This window comes from Gavia stellata, chromosome 8, assembly GCF_030936135.1.
Source record: "Gavia stellata isolate bGavSte3 chromosome 8, bGavSte3.hap2, whole genome shotgun sequence".
Lineage (NCBI taxonomy): Eukaryota > Metazoa > Chordata > Aves > Gaviiformes > Gaviidae > Gavia > Gavia stellata.
The window spans coordinates 5,561,745-5,585,172 of NC_082601.1; the positions used below are offsets into that span (position 1 = coordinate 5,561,745).

A 23,428-nucleotide genomic window follows, 5' to 3' on the forward strand; every position below is an offset into this window, starting at 1 on the left:
ATGATCCAATTAACCTATTACAATATTCAAAGACCCGGCACACAGGAGACAAAATTATGTTTGCTTTCTTTATTTCCTAACTTTATACCATATCTCCAAGACAAGCTAAAACCTGTATGTTCTGCCTGATAAATCTCCTCTTTAATAAAAGGAAGCAGCATTTGCAAAGTACAACTTCAGAGACAATTATGATTGCGTTAGGCAGACACTGCCATCCTTCTCCTCTCTGACTGCAGTGGGAGCCTGATCCTCACCAGAGTAAGTAAAAAGCATTTTGTAAAATGATTGAATAAAGGCTAAAGGCCCCAATTCTGAAAACAGTTTGGTTATTTCAAATAATCCTTATCACTCAAAGTCACTACAAATCTGCCCAGCATTCAGTCTTCCCTCAACAGAGACCTGCCTGAGCACATCGTACAGCAGCAGCCATACAGTTAATCTTGTTCCATCAGAAGGTGATCCTGCCAAGGTTGTAATGTTTTAATAAAGTCTAGTAGGAGAAGCCAAGACTACTGTCACCATGTTATGCCACTCGGCATGAGGATAGGAAAAAAGCTTTGGTCTCCACTGACCTTGGCTCTGCATTTCACAGTGTATTTACTACTGTAACTTTCATTGAACAAGAAAATGTGACTGCATTTAATAAGCAAGGTGTTATAGCACTATACACCATTAAACGGACAAAGATATTTTACAGCCTTTAGTCCATTCCTGAATAAATCTCACCAAATAATTTTTACTTACTACTACTACCACTTAGAGTGAGAAGTGACAATTCCTCCTCTATAACATATTAAATATTGAATAAAAAACAGGGTAAAATTCTGTTTATGTTCTTACATTACATTCACTAACAAAGGAAATTCAGCATTCACTCAACTCATGCACACTCAGTATTGCACCTTGCTGAAAAACAGTATTTAATCCTAAATACCACACTGGGAAAGAGCGTTTTAACATAACATTTTTCCTGCATTTATTCTCTTAGCCTCTTCACTATTACCTACGATTTTAAAAATCAGATTTTATTACAATGTATCCATTATTTGGGAAATATTAATTCATTTGCATTCTAAGAATCACTCACCTAGGTCCTGAACAAAGCTATGAGGATATTAAGTAAATAAAACCCTGCTGGCATGTGAATCTGAGGGCCAGATTTGAACCCAAACCACATTTTATAATTCAATTAAACATAGTCCAAAAAATCCAGAGAGCAAAATCTAAACTGATAAGTTTGACATGTCCTTTACTGCTGAGGAAAACAAGACTATGAAATTCTTCCCAACAAAGAATTTTGAAAACAAGAGTATGTTAATGGTAGGGTGACCTCAGTCATCATAATTTTTTTAGAGAAAACTTTAAAATATATGTTTAAAATTAACAAAGTTGTAATAAGTTCAGTGTAGTCTGGCCATTGTGATAAAAAAAGCACCAATGTCATAGAAAGAAGAGAAGAGAGAAGAAGAGAAGAGAGGAGGAGAAGGGAAGAAGAGAAGAGAGGAGGAGAAGGGAAGAAGAGAAGAGAGGAGGAGAAGGGAAGAAGAGAAGAGAGGAGGAGAAGGGAAGAAGAGAAGAGAGGAGGAGAAGGGAAGAAGAGAAGAGAGGAGGAGAAGGGAAGAAGAGAAGAGAGGAGGAGAAGGGAAGAAGAGAAGAGAGGAGGAGAAGGGAAGAAGAGAAGAGAGGAGGAGAAGGGAAGAAGAGAAGAGAGGAGGAGAAGGGAAGAAGAGAAGAGAGGAGGAGAAGGGAAGAAGAGAAGAGAGGAGGAGAAGGGAAGAAGAGAAGAGAGGAGCAGAAGAGAAAAGACGACTAGAGGGACTCATAAGAAATTAGATGAAGTTTAAGGAAAGCTCTCATTTCCATCTCCTTACACCCAGAATACTTTTAGTTACACAAATATTATAATACACTCTGAGCTGGCAGCCTCAACAAGACAGATGGTTAAGGGAAAAAAAGTCCCAGCCTGACTCCCTGCTTTCTGCAGCGACTCTTAACCTAAAGCTGAGGCCAAACTGATCCTGTCACTGGCAGGAGGTCAGTGCTCAGCCTGCCCCGACACCCTGCGGGGAGGTCACAGGGGCCCACGTTTTGCAGAGCAGTGGCAAACATTCACAGAAGGTGATGCAGGGAAGGATGATAATTCAGGTGCTTCAAGCTGACCTTTGGGGGATCCTGGATCTCTTATATGAAGTTCATCAATGGTCTGCCCTGTTACTTTACTAATTTAGGTGCCTGAAATTATGTAGTGTGACTACTCTCCCATTCTCATAAGATGTAAGATAAATTCTCCACCCTGCAGTTAATTAAGTTCAAGGTTTCCAATTTAAAAGCCCTTACTATGCATCAGGCTAGTTGTGTGACAGGTCACATTTCCACACCTGCCCACAGCTTCCCAGTTATACCCTACCAGAACGAGAACATCCACTTGCCAGGAAAGATCAGTCACACCAGAGAAATCCCTAAATCAGCTGTGCTCAGCATTTCAACACCCTCCACCCCTTTATATTCTCACTTCTTTATGTTCTATGATAGTTAACGGGTGAATGTACTGAGTTTGCCCTTGAACGTAATGAAAGCAAGAAAAGTAATTTCTTAACCTCCTGAGCAATACTAGGTACTATGGTAGCAACTTCCAAAATCAGAACCACCAATCTGCATTTTTGGTTTTATTTCATTCTGCAGATGGGATCGCTCCATGTAGCCCAGCGATGCCCAATCTAGCTGCCCTCATATTTATGTTATCCTAGTGCTTACATCATAGGTAGACCAACTATAACAGTATTTTCTTATATTTGCTCTGCTCCACTAATAATGTCCAGTATTTTAGCTATTTGGAAACTTCATGAAGTCAGGAAGTTATTTTATTCATAAATATATAACTTTCATGAAACATTCCTTAATGTCTTTGTTTCCAGTTGTTCAGACCCCATTTGCTTCTCCTGAAGGAGAAAAACCATAACTTTCTCATTGAACACTTGTCTATAGTTGGAGGAGAAATTACTAGACAATATCTAGCGTACGGTAGGTCAACTTAACCATAATATTTTTCCTTAGTGATGGCACAAATGAACACATGATAATTCAGTTCAGACAGTCAGTATTGACAGTTGCCTTCAACAGCTAAATAGAAATACTGGCCAAATCTCAGTAAAATCTGCTAACCTCACCTTGACAACGGCTGTAAGGGTTGGGGAGAAAAAGGGTCTGTAAGAGACCCTACCAAAATCATTCCTCTTCCCCCTTCTGACAGCAACAACTCCAAAGGAAATCCCAGTGAAAGATTATTTCAGCAACTACAAACAGGTTAGAGTAAGAGGCAATAGAGGAAATTTGCATCCAGACTCAGACGACTGCTTTCATGGCTGGCAAACTCACCAGGAGAAGTCTCCAGGGCTCCTTCTCAATCTCTAGAATAACCAGATGCATTTACTGCCAAGGTCCTGCAGCACTGCAGACTCCTCAAGGGGTACAGCAGGGTAATGGGAACTTACAAATAGCAGGTCCTGCCCCAATTATCTGCTTCATTGACATAAGCAGTTCTCAAATATGAGACTGGATTTAGTGGCAGGGAAAGGAGGAAAAGCAGAAAATGTCTAGATAGAAATAATTTTTCCAAGGGGAAAGTTCATTGGTTCACTTCTAGGAGAGAGACTGAGAATCTGTAATGCCAAGTGCCCTTTAAAAGGGCTTCACGTGTTACACCAAGTGGTTTATGACGCTCCAAGAAACCCTTTGCTGCAATTAGTTTCATGATATGCATATGCTCATATATTATGGCATACATTCATCTCTTAAATCACTTGCTGCCTTAAAGTAAAGTGTTAGTCCATGCACAAGGGAGTCAGAAAAACTACTTTAAAACAAAGGAATGCAAGGAACTGAATTCTTCTTACAGAGTTTCAGGACTTTCAATCTTAAAAGAAAAAAAAAATTGTTTTCAATTCATTTTTCCCTGCAGTGCACACCTACCAACCAGTTCAGCCATCAGGTCCAGGATGCACTCATCTGCCAAAGCCCACGGGCGCTGACCATTGAAATGGCCATGAACACCTCTGAAAAGGAAGAAGCAAATGATGAAAACATATGCTGTTCCCTTTGGATCAGTCCTAAGAAACATACCTGACTTGGAGATGCCACCTTTGGAGGAGGAGGAGGAGAAGACTCGCCTAAGCTGAGCACGGCATTTTTATCATGTCATTAAAGCTTGTAGCAAATGCAATTCATTTGTTGGTTTCTGACAGGTTTTCAGTTGCTTGAAAACCACTTATTTTGGCCCCCAAAATTCCTCTAGAAACCCCTCAAAACTAGAGCTGGGAGCGGGCACGCCGGGAAAGGGCAGGGCACGGTGGTGCTCAGTGCAGGATGGCACCCTGCTAGCCCCAGCTCACGTAAACTGCGCAGAGAGCAGAGATCACCCTGCAGAGTTACTCCATCGGCATTTCTAGCTGAACATTGCATGGTGCACAGGATGGTAGACTTGAATACTGCCTTGCTCCCAGACAGAAATATTTCTTGTCAGAAACAATTTCTATCCTCCTGAATCTCCTGTCTGAACTCACCCTTCTGCATAAACCAGTAGGTACTTAATGCACATGCAGGGAAGTACCTGCCCAAAGAGAGCTGCTTGCTAATTTTTATTGCTTCTCTTCTCCCTGCCAAATTTTTCTAGATCTAAGTGTGCATAAAGCTTTTTGGTTTGACAGAGGACATTTAAAAAACTTTATTTTGCAAACTGTTCCTGTCTTCAGTGGATCATATGGGCACCTTAAACCTGAATGCATCACTACTCTGAAGTGACAGATATGTACATTCAGTTCTGGATTAAGTGCTCTGAAGCAATTTTTGCTTCAAATGTGACAGAGAAGTAAACTTCTAAGGTAGCCACCATGCATATATAAATAAAAAGTTGCAAAGTTTCTTAAACATGCAGGATATAGCGTACAGATTTAAATGCAAATGAAGGCAGATTGAGAAAAGTAATAATGGTGCTAATCCAGGGGAACATTGCTCTGAGCTTCCATCTCACACTGGATGATTTTCATATTTGCTGAGCACCACAGGCTACTTGTAGAGTTGGAAATGCCAGGCTGCGTGTGGCTGAGGCAAACCAAGTATAAAGTTGTTTCAAAACAGGGACAAAGCCAGTAGGAAACTGGGTAGAGAGCAAAAAAAAGCCCTAAAAAGCTGTGATGAGAGAAAGAAAAAAAAAGAAAAAGAACAAGTGATAAACTTTTTAAAGAAGAACAAGCCCAGAATGTTCACTCCAAATCATGAGAAGACTTCTGGCAGATTAAGACATAAGAAAGGAGGGCTTATGAGACACTACCAGCCAGTCCCCCATGCTTAAGGCTATTTAAAAGATTGGTTTTCCCTATCCACCTCCTACTTTCCCTTCTCGGGTAGAATTTTGTTGTGTCTCCCACACAAATTATCTGGATGTTTTACAGTCAGACCGTTTCTGATTGACTTGAGTCTAATTCACAGCTCCTAGGGATATTTCCAAAAGAGCCACAGTCCTAATGAAAAGAACTGCTGCAAAAAGCACAATTTCTATTAACCATTTCATGCCACTTATCCTTACAAAGTACCATTTGCTTTTGGACTAGTTTAGGTCAACAGCTGAAGGAGGGCACAGGTACAACTGAACATCTCTTACAGAGAAAATAACCTCCGTACGTTCAACAAGTCCAGCCCCCCACAGATGACAAGGAGGACCCCGATCCCTAATTTGGATAAGGTTGTGGTACACTAGCTGACTGCTTTTTCTCCGGTTTAGAATTGCTCTCTGATGAGACCTTGATAGCAGAAAGCAGGTAGTGCGAAATAGCACTCATTTACAAGAACATTTCATAGATGAGGAATAAAGGCAGTAGGTGGGTAGAGGAGAAAATGCAGTAAGGGGCAGGATTAGTGCTAAACATTCTTCCCTTCTATCAAACCATATTGCAGCTGCTTTCCCTGAAGACAGTGGTATGTGTTTCACAAACAGCAAGACATTTATTGCTAATTTTCCTTCTTATTCTTAACTGTAATATAGTGATCAAGGGACTTTGAGGTAATACAGACTGTTAAAATAAAAAAACCACAAAGATTTTCAGTGGCTCCCAGCCCAAGGGGATCTGCATTTCTGAAAGAGGATAACGAACGTGATATGATAGGAAAAAGAAGCCCTAACTGCCTATGGAATTCTCTTTCATTAGCTTTCTCTGATTTTATAGCTATTAGTGTCCTTCTAATGGGAATTTACTGACGAGAGCTCTCTCTACCAGCACACAGGACTAACAAAATTTCAGAATAAATTTCCAAGTTACCATCAAAACTGATATGAGATTTTGGGCATGAGAATCTTTTATTTTGAGAAGAAAACATGGAAATTTAAGTATACTGAAAGAGGGGAGAGCCAGCATTAATTATTATTCATATTATTATTAGTATTACTGCACAGCTTACAGCTTGCCTCCCCCTTGATGGCCAATATAAATGCCAAGAGACAAAAATTATTGCAGCTAAAATGGTAGTTAAAGGCATATTCTTGGACCCTTTTTTTATTTTAATCACATGAAACTCTGTAGCCTTTGCTGATGGCACAATACATCCTATTACACTTAGGTTGTAAAATTCTATGCTCTGCCTCAGAGAATTTATATCTCTGTATATTATGCCACCCCTCTCTCAGCTCTGGTAGGCACTGGGCGTAATAATCTTTAAGGACACAACTGCAGCGCTTCTGGCATTCCCCTCAGACACAGATAGCCTACGTCTCATTTTGTTTCCTCTGCACCCTAGGTAGCAAGAGAGAGATTTAAATCAAGGTACCCAAATTATTGAGTACACAATGTGGCCCATCAAATCATAAAGCATCATACAAACAGAATTATTTCTTAAACTACTGTGAGAGTTCCTCATTGTGCAAATTAATTTTTAGTCAGTTACCATTTTATTTTCAATTTGGCAAGAAATCACAATGCCACATTTTATTCGCTGAGGTCTGGTTGATTTAAAGCTCGCTAGAGGAGCTAGAAACACATTTTCTGATATGATCCCAGGGTTTCAAAGGAGGTAACAAAAGGGATTTAAATTAATTGCCAGCTTCAGGAATCTTCTGCGCTCGTCCAAATCTTGTTCAAGTGGAAATTTCCTTCTTGCTTCTTTGCCAAAAATGATGCAAGGTATTTAATGAGCCAATACAGGCTCTACGTTTGACTATGGTTTCAAGCATAGAAATAGCCAAAAGAAAGCAAGACAAATCCAAAGAAAAAGAACTGTATGGAGCAGTAGATTGAAGGCAAAACTAAAAAACTCAGGGCATTAAACCAGCATTTACAGCTGTAACATACAACCTGCTGAAAGGTACAATGCAGAGATAACTCCTGACAAATGGCAAGAGAAGTGGATTTGTCAAACAGAATATGACCAAGCCCCACCACGCTGCTTTTGTGCTTACAGGGCTGTTATATCTTGCAGGATTAGTTCAGCATGTAGAACCAAAGATACCTTTTGACTCACTGAAAACAGACCTTTGCTACTGCAGGTGCCTTATTATAAGCCCTCCACAGACCTGGATTTTTTTTATCTACTTTACTCATGTCAGAAGCCTGTGGGCAGTCTACTTTGACACTTAGAAGTTTATATACATACTTAGTTTCTAGCCTAAATTTGTTAATTCCTAGCTTATATTTACTGTGCCAGCATGTTATTTCACATAAGTGGCTCCTTTTTTCCCCTGTGTTTACCACTTGATATATTCTGAGAACAATAATTTTTCCTTTCAGTCTTCATTTTGCTCAACAAAACAACTCTAATCCTCAAGACTTTCATTCAGCAGGTTCTCCATCCCCCAATCACCCTACCAGCCCTTCGCAAGAGCATAACAACTGGCTACAGCAGACTACCTCCTGTTTTAATAGTTCCACTTTAATGAGTTACTTGGACGTGAGAGACATTGCCCACTGCAGCGAGTGTGTTCGCATGCAATAATGATTCTATAAAATACATTAGTTGCTTAAACAGTTGTGGTGGGGGAAAGGGAAAAACAAGACACTGCAAAGCACGTATTGGCCTTTACCCAACCAAACAAGTCACTTGAACCTTGGTCTTTTAAATATCAAAAAAATGGAATATTGGCTACTCTAGGCTAAGCACAGAAGACATGACTCTTCATCCCTTTTTGACCCTCATTCAATAAATCTTCGATTTCACTGAAATCAAAACAGAAAGAAAGATGAAGTCTCAAAGGATCTTTTTTAATCCATACTAAGAATGCCAGTGGCTTGAATTTGCAGTCTTTATACATTAGCATAAGAAAAGAGGACTAAGGAATGTGGAAAGAAAGAATACAAAACCAGAACAGGTATGTGGGAGGCAGATGTAAGAGAAGAAAACTATAACCCACTATTTAAGGGAGGGTATGGGGAGAAAAAAGGGACAGAGACACTGTAAGAGGGAACACAACAAGAAAGAAATGCATGTAAAGGCCTCTTTCTCTCCAGGCCTTACTCTGATGAGTTGCCGTCACCATGCAGAGCTAAAGCTATGAGCTTCCCTGCCCTTGACAACAGCTACCAGGTAATCTTCCTTTTCACTCTTGCCGTCAGCTGTAAGCAGTGAAAACCATTTAAATAGACCAGTATAGTAGCTGTTTGAGATGTGTCCCAGGACACAATAAACAGCAAATGCGATAAACCGATATATAAGAGAGACAGAATCTATATCATTGCTGACTTGAAGGATGTACCTAATTTGCATGCCATTTCTTAGATTCTCAGTACTTATTTATCTAAGTCACAGACACTAAATTCCATGCTGCCAACACACAAGCCATTGAACAGGCTTCAGGTGGTAACAGCTACTACCTTAGACTGGGTGTTGCTAAGCTGTCCTTGGTGACTGGAATAAAAGCATCCATTTGTGCACCTCCAACCACCTATTCCATTGCAGTCCCCAGCACCCGATCCTGCCCATCAGCTTCTTTAAGCGTGAATTGCTCTGTTCAGATTTAGCTTGACCTCACCCTGACTTTCTCAGTTGCCTTAGGTGCATTGGCAACTAGCAATATTTTGTTGTGGATTTTTGTTGGTTTTAGTTTGTGGGGTTTTTTTGGGTTTTTTTTTTTTTTTTAAAAGTTCTGATTTATTCTGGGTACAGTGTTTGGGGACAAGCTGTATTTTTGGCAAAGACCCTTCTAGATTTGTTCCCTCTCTTCCAAAACCTTGAAATCATGTTCAGCCATATTTCCCCCTTAGATACAGCTACTGAAGGTACTTTTGATCTTCTGAAAGAAAAGGGTAGCAGCACATTTCTTCAGATTTTTATAATCATCAAGAAAAAAAAATCTTTCACTGTAGCAAAGACAAACATACGAATGGAATTGAACCAATGAAAAGGTACAGTGAAGGAGCCGAAATATATTTGCACTCCCAGTGCATCACTCTAAGAGATAAGAGTGCTATCTGACTTTTACCTTTCGAAAGAGCTCAGCTGTTTCCCTGATAAAGTACGATAATGATACAGAAATGGACAGGGTTGCAATTTTTTCAAATGACTGGAGAAACTGCAGTGTTGTGCTGAATGAATAACCAGAAGGAACAACTGCTTCCCAAAGTTCACATTCATTCCCATTCATTCTCAGTCTTCTTCTCACTTGTAAGAATGTAGGTAATAAATAGGAAACAGTAAGCCATTTTTATTAACCCACAGCATTCATATATTAACAAGTGAAATGGCAGCTACAGAGTTTTCACATTCCCATTGCGAAGCCTCCATCTACAGCATTTCTCCTGAAACAAGGCTGCCCAGTTAGCAGAATTAGCTTCTCCTCTTCTGCCTCCCCACATTTCCTCTGCTCTCTCACCATGAAATCACATCTGTTCCTTATATCCCGCACCCTGTAAAAGTGTTCATCTCTTTTCCAGCTCACTCGCTCATCTGGATGTTATTTTCCTTTCCCACCTTCAGCTCCCTGGTTTTTACTTTTTTTCTTTACCCCTCCCTGCTCCAGCTGCTCAGGCAGGTGCTGACATCTCAAAGCACTGACTCTCCATAGAAGCAAAGTATAATATTAAAAAAAGCTTCCCACCCCCCCCATATATCTAAAAGTTTCCCATCTGTCATGATGACAATGGCCCTTTTCCTGCAGTGCTGAAACATGTCCCTCTTTTTTGTCTCCTCTCTCTCCTACATCAGCTTTGTTTGGCAGAGCTCATTGTGATCCTCCCTCAGCTCCTCACTGAGATGCTCCTGAGAAGACAAGAATGCTTCTTTCTAAATAAAATGAACTTGTCAGGCAGAGACCTGGTTTAAGAGGAGCCAAAAACCTGCCAGCACTGGCAGCGGCCCCACCTGCGCTCCGTGCTATTTCAAGGGGAACTGCCCATCACAAGGCCTGCAGGGTGAATCACCTGCAGTTAAAGATACTAATTAGAAAATCACAGGGCCTGAAACTGAATCATGTTCACCAGCAAGCAGCAGTAACCAAATGAGTTTGTGTGTCTTGTGTATAAACACACATAGCAATTGGATGGGGATGGTTAAACCGTGCGGGTCCTCCAGATGAGCCAAAGCAGAGCCATTGCACCCAGCATGGGTTATGACAGCTGGAAGTTTCTCTTTGCGTGTTTTACTGCTCATACCCTTAAAGGCAACTTAAATAGTGCTACGGAAACACCGAACATGTTTCACTCCAGGGCTGTAGCGGTTTTAACACATTACTCTTCTGTTCAAGCACTTTCAAGGCAGATCCCAAAATAAAACGAAGTGCTCATCTAAAGCATGAGTTAGCATCTTGCATACCCTGCTGTGTACTCACGTTCGTGCCCACTTGTCCAGTTCTTCATCCAAGTAAGTTTTAACTTTTCTTGGCTGGAGCCCGAGAGAATTCCCAGCAAAGTATACGCAGCTCTCCTCTCCATTCACCAGGCTCAGATCAGCTGCGGAGAGAAACCACAGAAACAACACGGATGTGGGAGTGAGCACAGGCGGGACAACACACGCATGCCACCACCCAGAGCTCTGCCCGTTCTGCAGCTCCCTCGGACATCGTGGTCCGCACGTGTGAACGGAGGTGCCGCATCCTGACCTTCCTCCCAGGACACCACGCAGGTGACCCTGCAAAAGTATCTACAGAGGAGGACAGCCAGGCAATTTGCAAGCAGTTAGTTCCCTCATCCGCCTGCAATTTTTGGTCGAGTCCATCTATACCTGTTCTGAAAGTAACGTGAGTTCAGGCAGAATTAAATCCCCAGGTCTCTGGGGCTGTGTGGGAAGCAGCCACTGGCACCAATTTTGTCAGATCTCTAACCAATGGTGAATGAAAGGGAGCATTTTCCTGACCATGCTATCCACTTTTCTTCCATCATCAATATATTCCTACTCCGAGTCATGAAACTACTTGAATTGTGCATTTAATAAGACCAGGTAAATCTGTGTCTTTCATGTAAGTTCTCCCTGCACGATTAAATCGCTTTTTAGAAAAATGTAGTCATTGCACAGAATATTTTAAAGCTGTCTCAAAAGTTCTTGTCTTGTCAGCATAAATTGTGGGCTGCACTTCATGTCATCATCATCTGAGAAGGAGGAAATCTATGTTGACAAATCCTTTCAATGATTAGGAGAAAAGCAAGGCGGTAGAAATTTATAAATAATAGCTCTAGTGAGGTTCTGAACAATCTAATTACCCAGTGCCATCATCTATCAATCCAAACACTGCCTTTTTCTATTATTCCTCATATTAGAGATTCTTGAAGGGACAAGTGATGGTGACCTTCTAGAAGTAGTAAGTAATTTGCATTCATCTATACATATACTTACAATACCCCAAAAGCTAACATTCCATATATTTTTTGTAAATATAGTTGATATACCTCAGAAAAAAGATCAAACAAACAAGTATGTTAAGATACATGCTAGAAACAAATGATAAGATTGCATTTCTGTCTGTGAAAATTTTATGTAAGGGCTGTAGAAAAATAGATTAGATGCCTGGAAAAGGTCTTTTACTTCCTTTTGCACTAACAATTACCAACTTCATTGAACTTCACCAAAAACGCATTTTTCAGAAGTATAGACAACTTGGGTAATTTCTTAATTAAGGATTTAGAAGCTTTTAAAAAGCATAAGTCAGCAGTTTCAGCCTAATCTGTTTTACAGATACCATGTCTGGTTTTCATCTCTATTCTAATATGAATGAAAACAGAGAGGCATAAATATTATCCATGCTCCTAAATTGGTTCTATTAACAGTTCTTTTCCTATCAAGAAACACAATGATACTGTCTCACTGGTGATAGAGAGAAGGATCTTTGGAGCTCAGTCTCACTAATACTCTTTACACTCCAGTCAAGCATTAAAACAGGTAAGGAATTATAAGCAAGTTAGCTTTTCTTGCACCACAGTCTTTTCTAAATAAAAACGCCTCTTGGGTCACTGTTGGAGAGAGATGGCATTACCTCTTTGAGAAAGTATATTTTTCTACTTTTACGCCTGCTACTTTGGATATTATTTTTTGGCATGTTACCAACTCTGGTTTGGGCTGTACTCCTTTCCTTTTCACAAAAAGCTGTTTACTTCCCTCTCTCTGACATCATTAAAAGACTCATTTTGGACCGCTGCTGCTTCCCGTACTAGGTTTGGTTTTTGCAGCATCTTTGTCATTTCACAGCTTCTCCTGACCAGCACACCGTTGTGCTCTAACATTTCCTCTCTCACTGTGATATTCTTTAAAGTAATGCATTTGTTTTCTTAAGACTAGCACTTGTCTTTCCCCAAATTACTCTACCCTCATTTCTCACAGTATTGGCCCTTTTTATTTCTGGAGGAGCTGTGGTTGACATGCAATATATATTGAAATAAGCATAATTGATGAAATAAAGTCTGGTGCAAAACAAACAGGAGATAATTACTGGAATGTGTCCTTAGAGTAGCCTGCATAAAAAACCATACATGAACAATAATTTACATTAAGATTAGATACATTATAAATTATTCTCACATTTACTCAGATTCATGTAAACTAGTCAGATCTAACAACGTACATTATTTTGCCTACTAAATATACCTATTCATCTACACTGAAGATGTATTTCTATACCTTTTAAACCTCAAAGAAAAATCAAGTTTCTTTTCAGAAATATTTAGTCAAAAAAAAAAAAGTGAAAAATACAATGTCTTTATCAACCAGAAAGGAAGGACTAAATCGGCTTATACATTATGAGTTCTATCCATTGTTGAAGGATAAAAGATCACCTCTTTCACACCTTCCTCTACCCGCCCTCACAAACCCTCCAAAGAGTCAGATTTACAAGATTAAGCACTACCTTTAACCATCTCTTCAGGGAAATATAGCTCAACACTTTCACTCTGGGACATCTTTTTATTCCCAAGAAACCCAAATGATGCTCTATTCCTTTACAAGATGACAAAGCACAAGCCATAACCTTAATCAGATTGGTGATTTGGTGCCCGACTGCAATCCAGTCATCCCTACCTCCCCCCAGTGCACAAAAAAGCGTTAAAAGAGACTTTGTTGTCATCGCGGAGAAGAGCGAGGAGATCCAAACACTTCTCTACATCTTCTGCTGTCATGTTTTCCTATATGCTCACCTGAGCCTCGTCCCTCATGCTTGCACGTAAAAACTCGAAGATTTGCCAGGGAGTTAGCCTGCTAGTGGTTGCCACTTGATTGATATAACATATAAACAGCTGTGACAGTTTATAAGTTGATTACTAAATTAAACTATTATAATGACTTTCTAAATATTTTTATGTACGTAATCTTACAATTGTCTCGCATGGATGTTCTCATCTGCTTCTTGTAAGGCTTCATTTTAAAACCTCATTGTAATGTTTTATGTAAATATATAAAGAATATTTGATGGCTAATATCTGTAATGACATTTATCTTCAGAAGCATGTTATCTAGGATCCGCTCCTGTGCTCAGATAAATGTCATGGGAGATCAGTCTCTATCGTATAGAGACATTATATATATATATATTTACACCCCTGCTGTTTTTCAGCAGGGAAGCTGCTCCTGATGACAGCTGAAGCACGGAAAAGAGAGACAGGGGAAAAAGAGGAGGAAAAAACTCCTCAATTTGGGAACACAAGAATGGTGGGTTCTCTGTGCTGTTCAACTCATACTACTGTGCAGGCTGCTTATCTTCACTAAAATATACATATCCACAGTCTCAGGACTAAATATTATAGTAACTGGGGAGGGAGGAAAACACACATCAGCAGTCTTTGGGTCTAAATGTTATGGTGATTGATAAACAAACAATAACAGAGGTTGGAAGGGAAGCAATGAAAACTGTCACAGGGATACCAAAACCTCTACACACTTCTCAAAAGATCCTTTAATCTGAAGGTGCTGAGACACTACACCAAAAAGTGACCTTTCATATTCTTGTGAGACTTTTCACACGCTGCAGTCGAAGACGCGGCTGCAGTCCAGGTGCCCTAGTTGAGCTGGATTTCCATAGCACAGCCAGATTAAGGGCAGCAGCACCATGGCCACGTGAGCTGCCTTCCAGCATCTTTCCAGCTTCAGAGGGACATTTTGCAGCAGCACAGTGGCAGCTGAAGTGGCTTTAAGTACAGAATAGTCATACCCAAACAAACAGATGGGGTTTAGGAAACCCTCTTAAGCAGTCAGAGGGGAAAAAGGAAAAAATTGCTTCTTGGCAGACAGGCTGAGAACACCTCCTCTGTGCGGAGGAAGCACCTAGTTTAAATATTTGTAGTGTCCAGTTCTGCTCTGAATAATTTAAATAGCAAAACTCAAGGATTTAAATGTGGGGAAAGATAAGCCAATACTACCAGTACATAGAGAACTAAGATTTATCATCCTCATGTCCTAAGGACAGGAGCAGACTGCATTCCCAACATTCATCATCTCTAGGCAGAAAGATACAGATGACAAAGATAGTTTCAAAAGATGTCCAGGAATTCAGACAATTGTTACCATTTTCTATCACAGATCTTTACTAGACATAATTTGGTGAATGTATCTGTAATTTCTCAGGTACCATCAGTACTGTTCTTTTCAGAAAAAAAAAATCTGCAGAGAATTGTATCTGCATTTATTAGAAAATGAAAATATTTTGCAAGAAAGTGCTATGATATTTTTTCCTTTAATTTTTAATAGAAGTTTTTTTGTCAAGACAGAAAAAGAGGAGAATGACTATGCCTATATATGTTCATCATCTAAGGAAATAATATTTCTTCTGCTTCCAGTGTGCTATGACCAGGGCCTGCAGAGCAGGAACAGCTTTTACTCCCCATATATTTGACATGTGAGCTGAGAATAAACCCAGGCAGGACTCGGGAAGCAGGAGAAGAGCCCAGGACCACGCTGCCTCAATAGGTGGGTGCTCCCACCAGGTTTCCCTGCGTGATTTTGACCAGACACAGCAGCGTTGGTGGACACAAAAAAACCCCGTGGAAATGTTTCGTACTTCTGCTGGGCTAGGAGTGCTGACTCGAAGCAAATACTTCCCTCTCAGCTTGCCAGCCCTCCCGCACACCCCTCCTGCCTCCCTGCTTGCACACCAGGTCCTCTCCTAATAAGTCAAAGGTACCCCTGCTCCCACGCCCAGGCACACCACGGGCTCCTCAAAACAACCTACAGACCAGGAATGAAGCAGAAAATTTTGAGAACCATTTTGCATGGCTACATTGAAGCCACGTGCAGTTGTCTGTTTGTAGGCAGTTCATGGGGGAAGTAGGAAAGATCTTCAAATAAAAGGTTTCATTATGAATTATTTGCTCAGATCAATTATTTGTTCTAAAGCACAGTCTTCCATTTGGCCTCGGAAAGAAAAATCATCTCCACTACTAGCAATTAGGCATAAATGTTAATACATGTGCCATCTCTTCCATTAACTAAAATAATTGTAACTAGATAGATAATACCAAACTGTATTATACCAAGAAAGCCACTGCCCCAAACTATTGTAAGCTACGTTGCCGTTTCAAACCATTGGATAGAAATGCTTCTGCCTATAATTTTCAATCAGTCACTATATTGTTGAAAGCAGCTGACTGACAGCATAAGCACCATGTAAGTACAGTATCCTCACATTTTATTCAGGATGGGAATGAGAGCATAAAGCTTTTGGTGCTAGAATAAGCTGATGGATTGATTTAGCAACATCAGGGACATACTGTGCTCAGATATGACTGCAATTGCTCAATTATCTCATAAGTGACAATGATTTCCAAAGATTTGTGATAAACATATGCAGAAGATGCGAAGCCCCACCCTTTCCCTCTGCTCCCCCACTGTAATTATCATTCTCACTTGGAGGCAGATCCTTGACTTTTGGGATACAGAAACAGTCACGAAGATGCTTTAACTCATCTTCTTCATCTAAGCGAGAAGCAAGTTTCTTGTCTGCGGGACTGCATCCTAGCCGCAAGGCAGTTTGTTCTAAAATGGTTGCTGGTAACTCAGGAGAAGACGGATCCATTTTCAGGTCATTCAATTTCACCTTAAAATGAAAAATGCCACAGTTTAGCTTCTGCACTATGCATATTCACGAGTGGCTGATAAGCAGCCACTAAAGCTGCGTCATTCAATACCCAAACTTACTTGATGTAAAGCTTTTAAAAAGTGAAGTATTTGAATAGAATGGTAAACCTGATCAATTCAAGTATTTCCAAGACAACATATTGCTGTAACCCCCAAAGGTGCTTTTTTTTCCTCTTTAGATACAGTGGCGTTCTCTTTTTAAGCTATATCAGCAGCTTCTAAGTTCTCCCACCAGACCGATAGCGGTTACAAACGCTGAAGTGTCATTCACAATTTTGAGATCTCAAAGCCAGAGGCAGCATTATTGTTTCTGCAGTCTGTACTCCTAAAAATAGCAGGTGCACAGCCACACTGAAGTTGTTTCCAGGCTGTGCATCGTTCATGCTCTTTCAGCTTTTCTTTCTTAAAAATAGGAAGGGGTGTTTGTGTACAGCCATGCTCACGTACAAGGGCAGAGCAGGCAGGGTACAGATGGCAGACAAAGGCATCGTTAGAAATGTAGCTTTCAAGACCAGGACCTTGAATTAATATTTCCTTCTAGCTACAACAAATATCCTGGTGTTATAGCTCTGTTTGTCCTGGGAAAGCAGAGAAGCCCAAGTCAAGCTGCAAACATGACAGACCGTAGTTTCCTACAGAATATCCAAAACTGTAACTGCAAAATTTACAAGCTCATTGATCTTTGTAAGAAGATAGTTCTGTAACTGCAGCGCTCAGAGACACCGTTGTGTTCAAGATAGCATTTGTGCACTCGGCTTTACAGATCTACTGGCAAAGAAAATTTATGACACATACTCTATACTTTAGGGCAAAACTCCACCAGTGTTGCCTGCTGCATTCTGTTGCACAAGGCAGTCAAGAGGCTCACTGAGGTACTTGGTGGTTTCCCCAGTTTAGGGAACTGTATAGTTAGACCACACAATATTCTCTGCCTTTTTAAACATCCCCAAGAGTTTTGGTGCAACAGAAGAACTCTGGGGGATAGGCAGACATGGGACCAGATTAGCACACAATAGGCTGCATAGAGCCACCAGAGAATACAGCTTTTCCCCCTCTGTTTGAGAAAGAAAACTCTAAGTACTTATCTTCCATAAGTACCACCTCTCTTTTCTTAAAACCAATAGTATACTACAGGCTAGAAACAAGCTGTGGAGAGAACAGTTGATTATATGGGTTGTAGCCAGCTGAGCATTACATTCATTGTCACTTAACCTAGCTCGGGTGTTTGTGGAAAAGGAGTTCTGAGAGTCAGTGTGATGGTATGTTCCAAGTTATAGGTATTTTTTAAAATTAAATCCCTTATGACACATTTGTCTTTATTCTTTTTGGTACAAATAAATGTATTTGGTTTTTTGTCAAAAAAGTGGTTTTTTTGACAAGGGGGTTTTTATCAAATTTTTATACCAAATCCTGAAGACCATCCAGAAGAGCTTTATCGACACATATGGGAGGGACAACTGTTGGTATTTGCATATAAATCCCTAAATAGCACAGCCTCATTAATGCCAATTAATCCAAACCTGTTTACACTGTAGCCAAATGGCCAGCGTGATGCTAGCTACCTGGTTTAATTTGCTGTCATTTAGTTTATGATGAGAATATTTTCTTTTTCCCCTCCAGACTTGGTATCTTACACTGTAGAAATTTTTCCTCTCCCACCAGCACGTAGAGTCAGAAAAAAACCATGCCGGTAGAGCTCTTTAAGACAGCAGTTTTTATTTAGCTAATGTTCACCCTCTCTTGGGAGGTATTGGAGATATCCTATTTTTGTGCTGTCTCCACAGGTTTTTCACACCTCCTCATTGTCACCAGATTTATCATTCCCACTCATTCATCCTAATCATCCCTTGGCCAGTAAAAGGAAAATAAAATGGCAAAAGTGGTTGAAGAAAAGACATTTTAACATCTTGGTTCTCAGGGTGTTTTCAAGGCTTCTAGGAGGTGGAGAGCTACATCTAGACAAGTAGCTGGGTGTGTTGCTAAAGTGGCTGAGCTGGCTGGAATCCATACACCAAACTGGCCACTTCCCAAAGAGTTGCCACCCCTCCGAAAGCCCCATGAGAGATGCGACCAGATCCCTATTCCCCAGGGAACCACTACGCAGTTCCTCTACAGCTGAACAGCAGATCCAAGACCTTGCCTCTGCCAGCTCCCCTTCCAGGGTATTGGTAACAACATGTGTGCTCTTCTGCAGGTCAGAAGAGACTTCACCTTCTGGACCTCATTTGGCAGTCATCAGGGAGGATGGTTTAGAGCTCTTTATTTCCTCCAGTAGATGTTGTGAACCATTTAGAAAAGCAAGCTAGGTTCACAGACACTATGGCCATCACTAATACAGGCAGCTCGTTATAATCTAAAGACACTGTAAGGTAACTTAAGTTTCACTTCTCCAAATTACAAATTTTAAGAACCCATGGGCTTAATTAGTAGGTCAGGGTTTATTTTCAAGCGATATTGAGATCAGCACTTGGAAACTAAAACTATTTTTTGTTTCCAAAGGCTTTTTTCTTTGATTTACAAAACTAGCATGGGTGTCCTGATCCCACAGGCATTATCAGAACATGTCCGGTACATACTCAAGTAATCAGGATTTAGTCCTCTATTTTTAATAATGAGTATTTAATGCAAATTATGGAAACAATCCTTGAAGAAGGGGCTGGAAATCAGGTCTCCCTGACAGTCTCCTTCCAGATGAAGGACCACACTAGTCTGTGTAGTCTTTTCTACACAGTCAATCTCCTTCCCACTCAAGTTAATATCTGGATTTTTTTTCCTCCCCAATGACATAGGTCCTGAAGTAAGGGAAGGAGCCTTTTAATCTGTCTAACCAGACGACTCACTTGAGTTAGGGATATTTGTTCAGGGATGCTCAGCTCCCCTGGTCCCTAGGAGGGGGACTGTGCAGCATTGGTATTGCCATCACCTATGTCCTCTCCTAGATACAGCCTATGAGGAAGGTTTGGGAGCCTCCAACGTTAATCTCCTGTGGCCCACAGAAGCAATGCCAGCTAATTCCCCTGTAATTTATGACCAGGAGATGGATGATAAGGGTTCTTGAAGGACAGTTTGGTTTTATACACCAGATCCCTCTCATCTGGTCTGTAGATTCTCTGCTTTACACCACGCGAACACAGCAGAGCATCCTCGCTTTTGTCTTCTAGTCACCATTTTTCAGTAAGGACACACAGTTATTACAGTGGATTAATGGCTATCCTATTCCAGGTCATCTGCTGACCCATCTGGCAAGCATAAATGGGTTTTGTTTCCATTTGAGGCCTGACCCAAAACCCACTGAAGTCAATAGGTGTCTCTATTACAGACAAAGATTTCTGGATCAGGCCTTTGGTTCCCTGTCATTGCTGTAGCTTGCTGCATCTGATCAATGACTTTTGTTTATTATGATTCTTATTTTTATTAAATTTTGACAGCAAATATAATATTAAATACAGAGATCTAGAAGCTAGAAATGATTAAGTGCTCAGAGGTATCTGATTTAATACAAACATTATGAAATAAGATAAAACAACTAAAATAAAATCAATCAAAATCCTATTGAGGAATGAAATCCCAGAGATCCAGTTCTGAGACGAGAATAAGAAATTACTTTTGTCCTTCAAATGGGAATTAGGTTTCATAGAGAGGGAATCCCAGAATTGCTTGGGAGGTTTGTTTGTTTTTTTTTTTGGGGGGGGGGTGTTGGTTTAGTTTTTTTTTTTTACTCTGACTGGCCTTATTGCATTTTCTAACTGCTGCAGAATAGAGTCCCATGCAATTATTTTACAATAATTAATGAGTCATTTGCTGTTTTCTACATGTAAACACATTCGTATAAGAACAGCACACCTTTATTCCATCCAATTATTTTCATTTAACTGAAAACTATATTCTGTATCCTCTTCAAATTAAAGTTCAGACCCATCAGTACAAAATGTAATTCCCACCTTGAGAAACATGGTTCCTTATCAGGATTTTTTTCCTACAACTTAGAGCCAAAATAATCAACATTTTAAGAGAAGCAACTTGCCTCCACCACCTACTCTGGAAAAAGCATTCAGGTGTTTTCTCCCTTTTCTTGAAACTTCCTTACACTGTTTGACTTAATAGATATAGATGACATGATGTCAGCGTTTTTTTTTTTTTTGACTCACTCTTTGCCCTCTTGACTCTTCCACAGAATTTGCTTTTACTGCATACTGATTCAATGTAAATAACTCACCGATGACTGCTGGCAATCTTTCATTTTCAAAAAAAGCATATGCAACTTAATTTAAGAAAACAGTCATTATTACATTTTTATCAGCACAGATATCAGCCCCACTATTTCACCTCCCATTTTAAAGCTATAAAAGACAATGGATGAGAATTACTCAGACACAAGTGACACGAATGTCTGGGTGATTATTTCTGTTTTGTCCTTTACACATAATTTACTGACTAAATAGAAAAAAATTGTGTGAATATTAGCAAGCCATCTTATCAAACTTACACAGGAAGGTCCATTAGGCTTAATTATAAGAATGATAATTTGTCCTATTTTTAGATCCACTTACGATATTTTTTATAGATCTACCCTCGTCTATAATTGTATCTTGATGTCTTTATTAAAAAAAAACCTGTAAAGTCCCCTCACCCCCCTTAAACATTTTTTTAAATATTCCAAGATGTTACTCACAGTCTTTCTACCCAGCACAGTGCTGACAAGCATACAATGAATCCCTATTTAAAAAGCTGTATCAATAACCTCAGAGAAAGAGAGTTAAACATGGAAATAGCATGTCCTGCACTTCTGCCCTCCAATAGCTGTTTACCAGGTTGCTAAACGCAGCTCAGCCCACAGACCTTTGACATTTTCAGGTTACCAACCAAATGAACTCTTTGGAAGGAAAACTGGGGCTGTGCACATGTACAAGCACACAAGTTTGCAGTATAGGTCCACGCTGTCAAAATACACCCACTGAAAGCACCAATAGCACTAAGGATTGAAGTTGCTTTTAAAACAAACAAAGAAAAGCTACAGAAATGCACAGCGCATAAGGGCTGATTCAACTTCCCATCTTTACACAAACAAAATTACTTTTGTGACTATAATTTTGCAGAAGGAAGTTCCTAAAAAAACCACAGCCCAAAGCAACACACGTTCTAGATTACTTCAGGTTAAATACACTTCAGTGGATTTGTTTAAATTACAGAACTGTGGAGAAAGAAAAAAATCTAAATATTCATAGCATACCCAACAACAAACACACAGCAGCAAACACTATATAATTAAATAAGTTACACAGCACAGTGTCACAGCTGTAGCAAGGGAATGTGACAGAGAGGAATTATAATAAACTCAGTTACTTAGAGTAATTTAGGCACATATTGACCGTCATGTCAAGAAATGTTTTGGTGTTAAAAGTAATTTTACAGATAAAACTCATCTTTTCCCCTCCACAGTGAAACCACGTTACCCTGCGGTTGGCAGCCGTTCCTGAGAGAGGATGATGAAATTCTTGTGCAAATACCCGGCGTCGCATGAAGAAACAGCCAGTCACGTGCCTGCTCCTCCAGACTCTGACCCGCACAGTGACCGAACACCTGACCTCCCACAGTTAACCAAAAACCTGGTGTGTGTATTTTTTTTCCTTTGTCACCATGGCAAAATTTAAAGCTCTGATTAAATTAAGAAGGCACCTTTCTCCCATACAGGCACAAGAATACACACACATTTGTAATGAAAACGGCTCTTGCTTTAGTGAACGAGCAGATCAATAGCATAGCAGGTGGAAGTCAGCAATGTCTGCAGCCGCATGGCAGAGGGAGTGGTGGGAATCTACATGGAGCATGGATTTGCCAGGGTGGGAAACAGAAGAATTAGAGGTGAAATTAGAGAAGAACAGAGTTGATATATCTCCTTATCCTCTATGAACGTTATCTCAAACCAGCCATGTGTTAGCCCAATTCCCTCCATTCAAGCTTGAATAACACCCATTCCTAGACATAGCTAGAACATAATCATCTGGAAGCAACAAAAATAGTTTCTCTCTATTCAGCCTCTGAAGTTTCATGGAGGAAAAAAAACCCCATCACAAAAAACCCTAAACAGTGAGGAGAGATATAGGGGCAAAGGGGTCAGAGTTGTGGGCTAACAATGTAATTTAGAGACACAACTCCATCCTGGTGTTTTGCATGCACAGACTCCTGCAGTAATGCTTGTTTATTATCTGATTTCCATTTTCAGTAAGCACCAAGATATTTGACACTCTTGAACTGTAACACTTCATCTTTTTTGCTAGAAAAACCCAACAAAACAACCACACAAAGCCCATCAGTTCTTGTAGTATCCTTACCCTGTTTTGCACTGTCAAATGATTTTTTGGACTCCCCACTAACATGTCCTGTTTACTCCACCAGCAAGACAACTGGACTGCTGCTCAAGAAACTTTGTACCACCAGGAATTTGGGCCAAGAAAGAGAAGCAGAAGGTTGAGGCACTTCAGCTACTGAGGCAAGAGAGATCCAATGTCAAACTCACCCCAAAAGGCTATTTATCTCTTGTTTGGTTGGCTATTTAGGTCAAACCAAGCTGAAATACACTGCAACTTTTCACTTCACCCTTGGAAATAAAACTACACCATCAGTACTGTGAAAATATTCCCACTGCATCTTCTTTTGAGGAAGTGTCTTGAGTTTTACCCGTGATTGTCAACAGTGGCAGGAAAACAGCTGTGCTGGCAAAGGCCATGTTTGTAGACTTTCATGAGAGTGCGAGTATTGACCCCTTCTTCCCAGCTATTCTTCCCAACTCTTCAGATGGAATGAAAGAAAACCAAAGACAAAAAGCTTTTCCCTTAAATTCAAGGCTTAAAAATCAGCAAACATGTCGCCTTAGAACTTTTTTAGCTGCAGAACTAATCTA

At 40.2% G+C, this 23,428-nt stretch overlaps 1 protein-coding gene across 1 annotated transcript in view; it reads right to left on the reverse strand.

Moving 5' to 3' along the window:
* Positions 1 to 21,267, reverse strand: part of KYNU (kynureninase) — a 58,989-nt gene extending 37,722 nt beyond the window's left edge. The window contains exons 1-4 of the mRNA XM_059820633.1: positions 21,200 to 21,267; positions 16,297 to 16,486; positions 10,805 to 10,925; positions 3,970 to 4,052 (exon numbers count right to left, since the gene is read on the reverse strand). Of these exons, the coding sequence (XP_059676616.1) occupies positions 3,970 to 4,052; positions 10,805 to 10,925; positions 16,297 to 16,486; positions 21,200 to 21,232 (427 nt within the window). The 5' untranslated portion in view covers positions 21,233 to 21,267. The remainder of the gene's footprint in view (positions 1 to 3,969; positions 4,053 to 10,804; positions 10,926 to 16,296; positions 16,487 to 21,199) is intronic.
* Between the last annotated feature and the right edge of the window lie 2,161 nt (positions 21,268 to 23,428).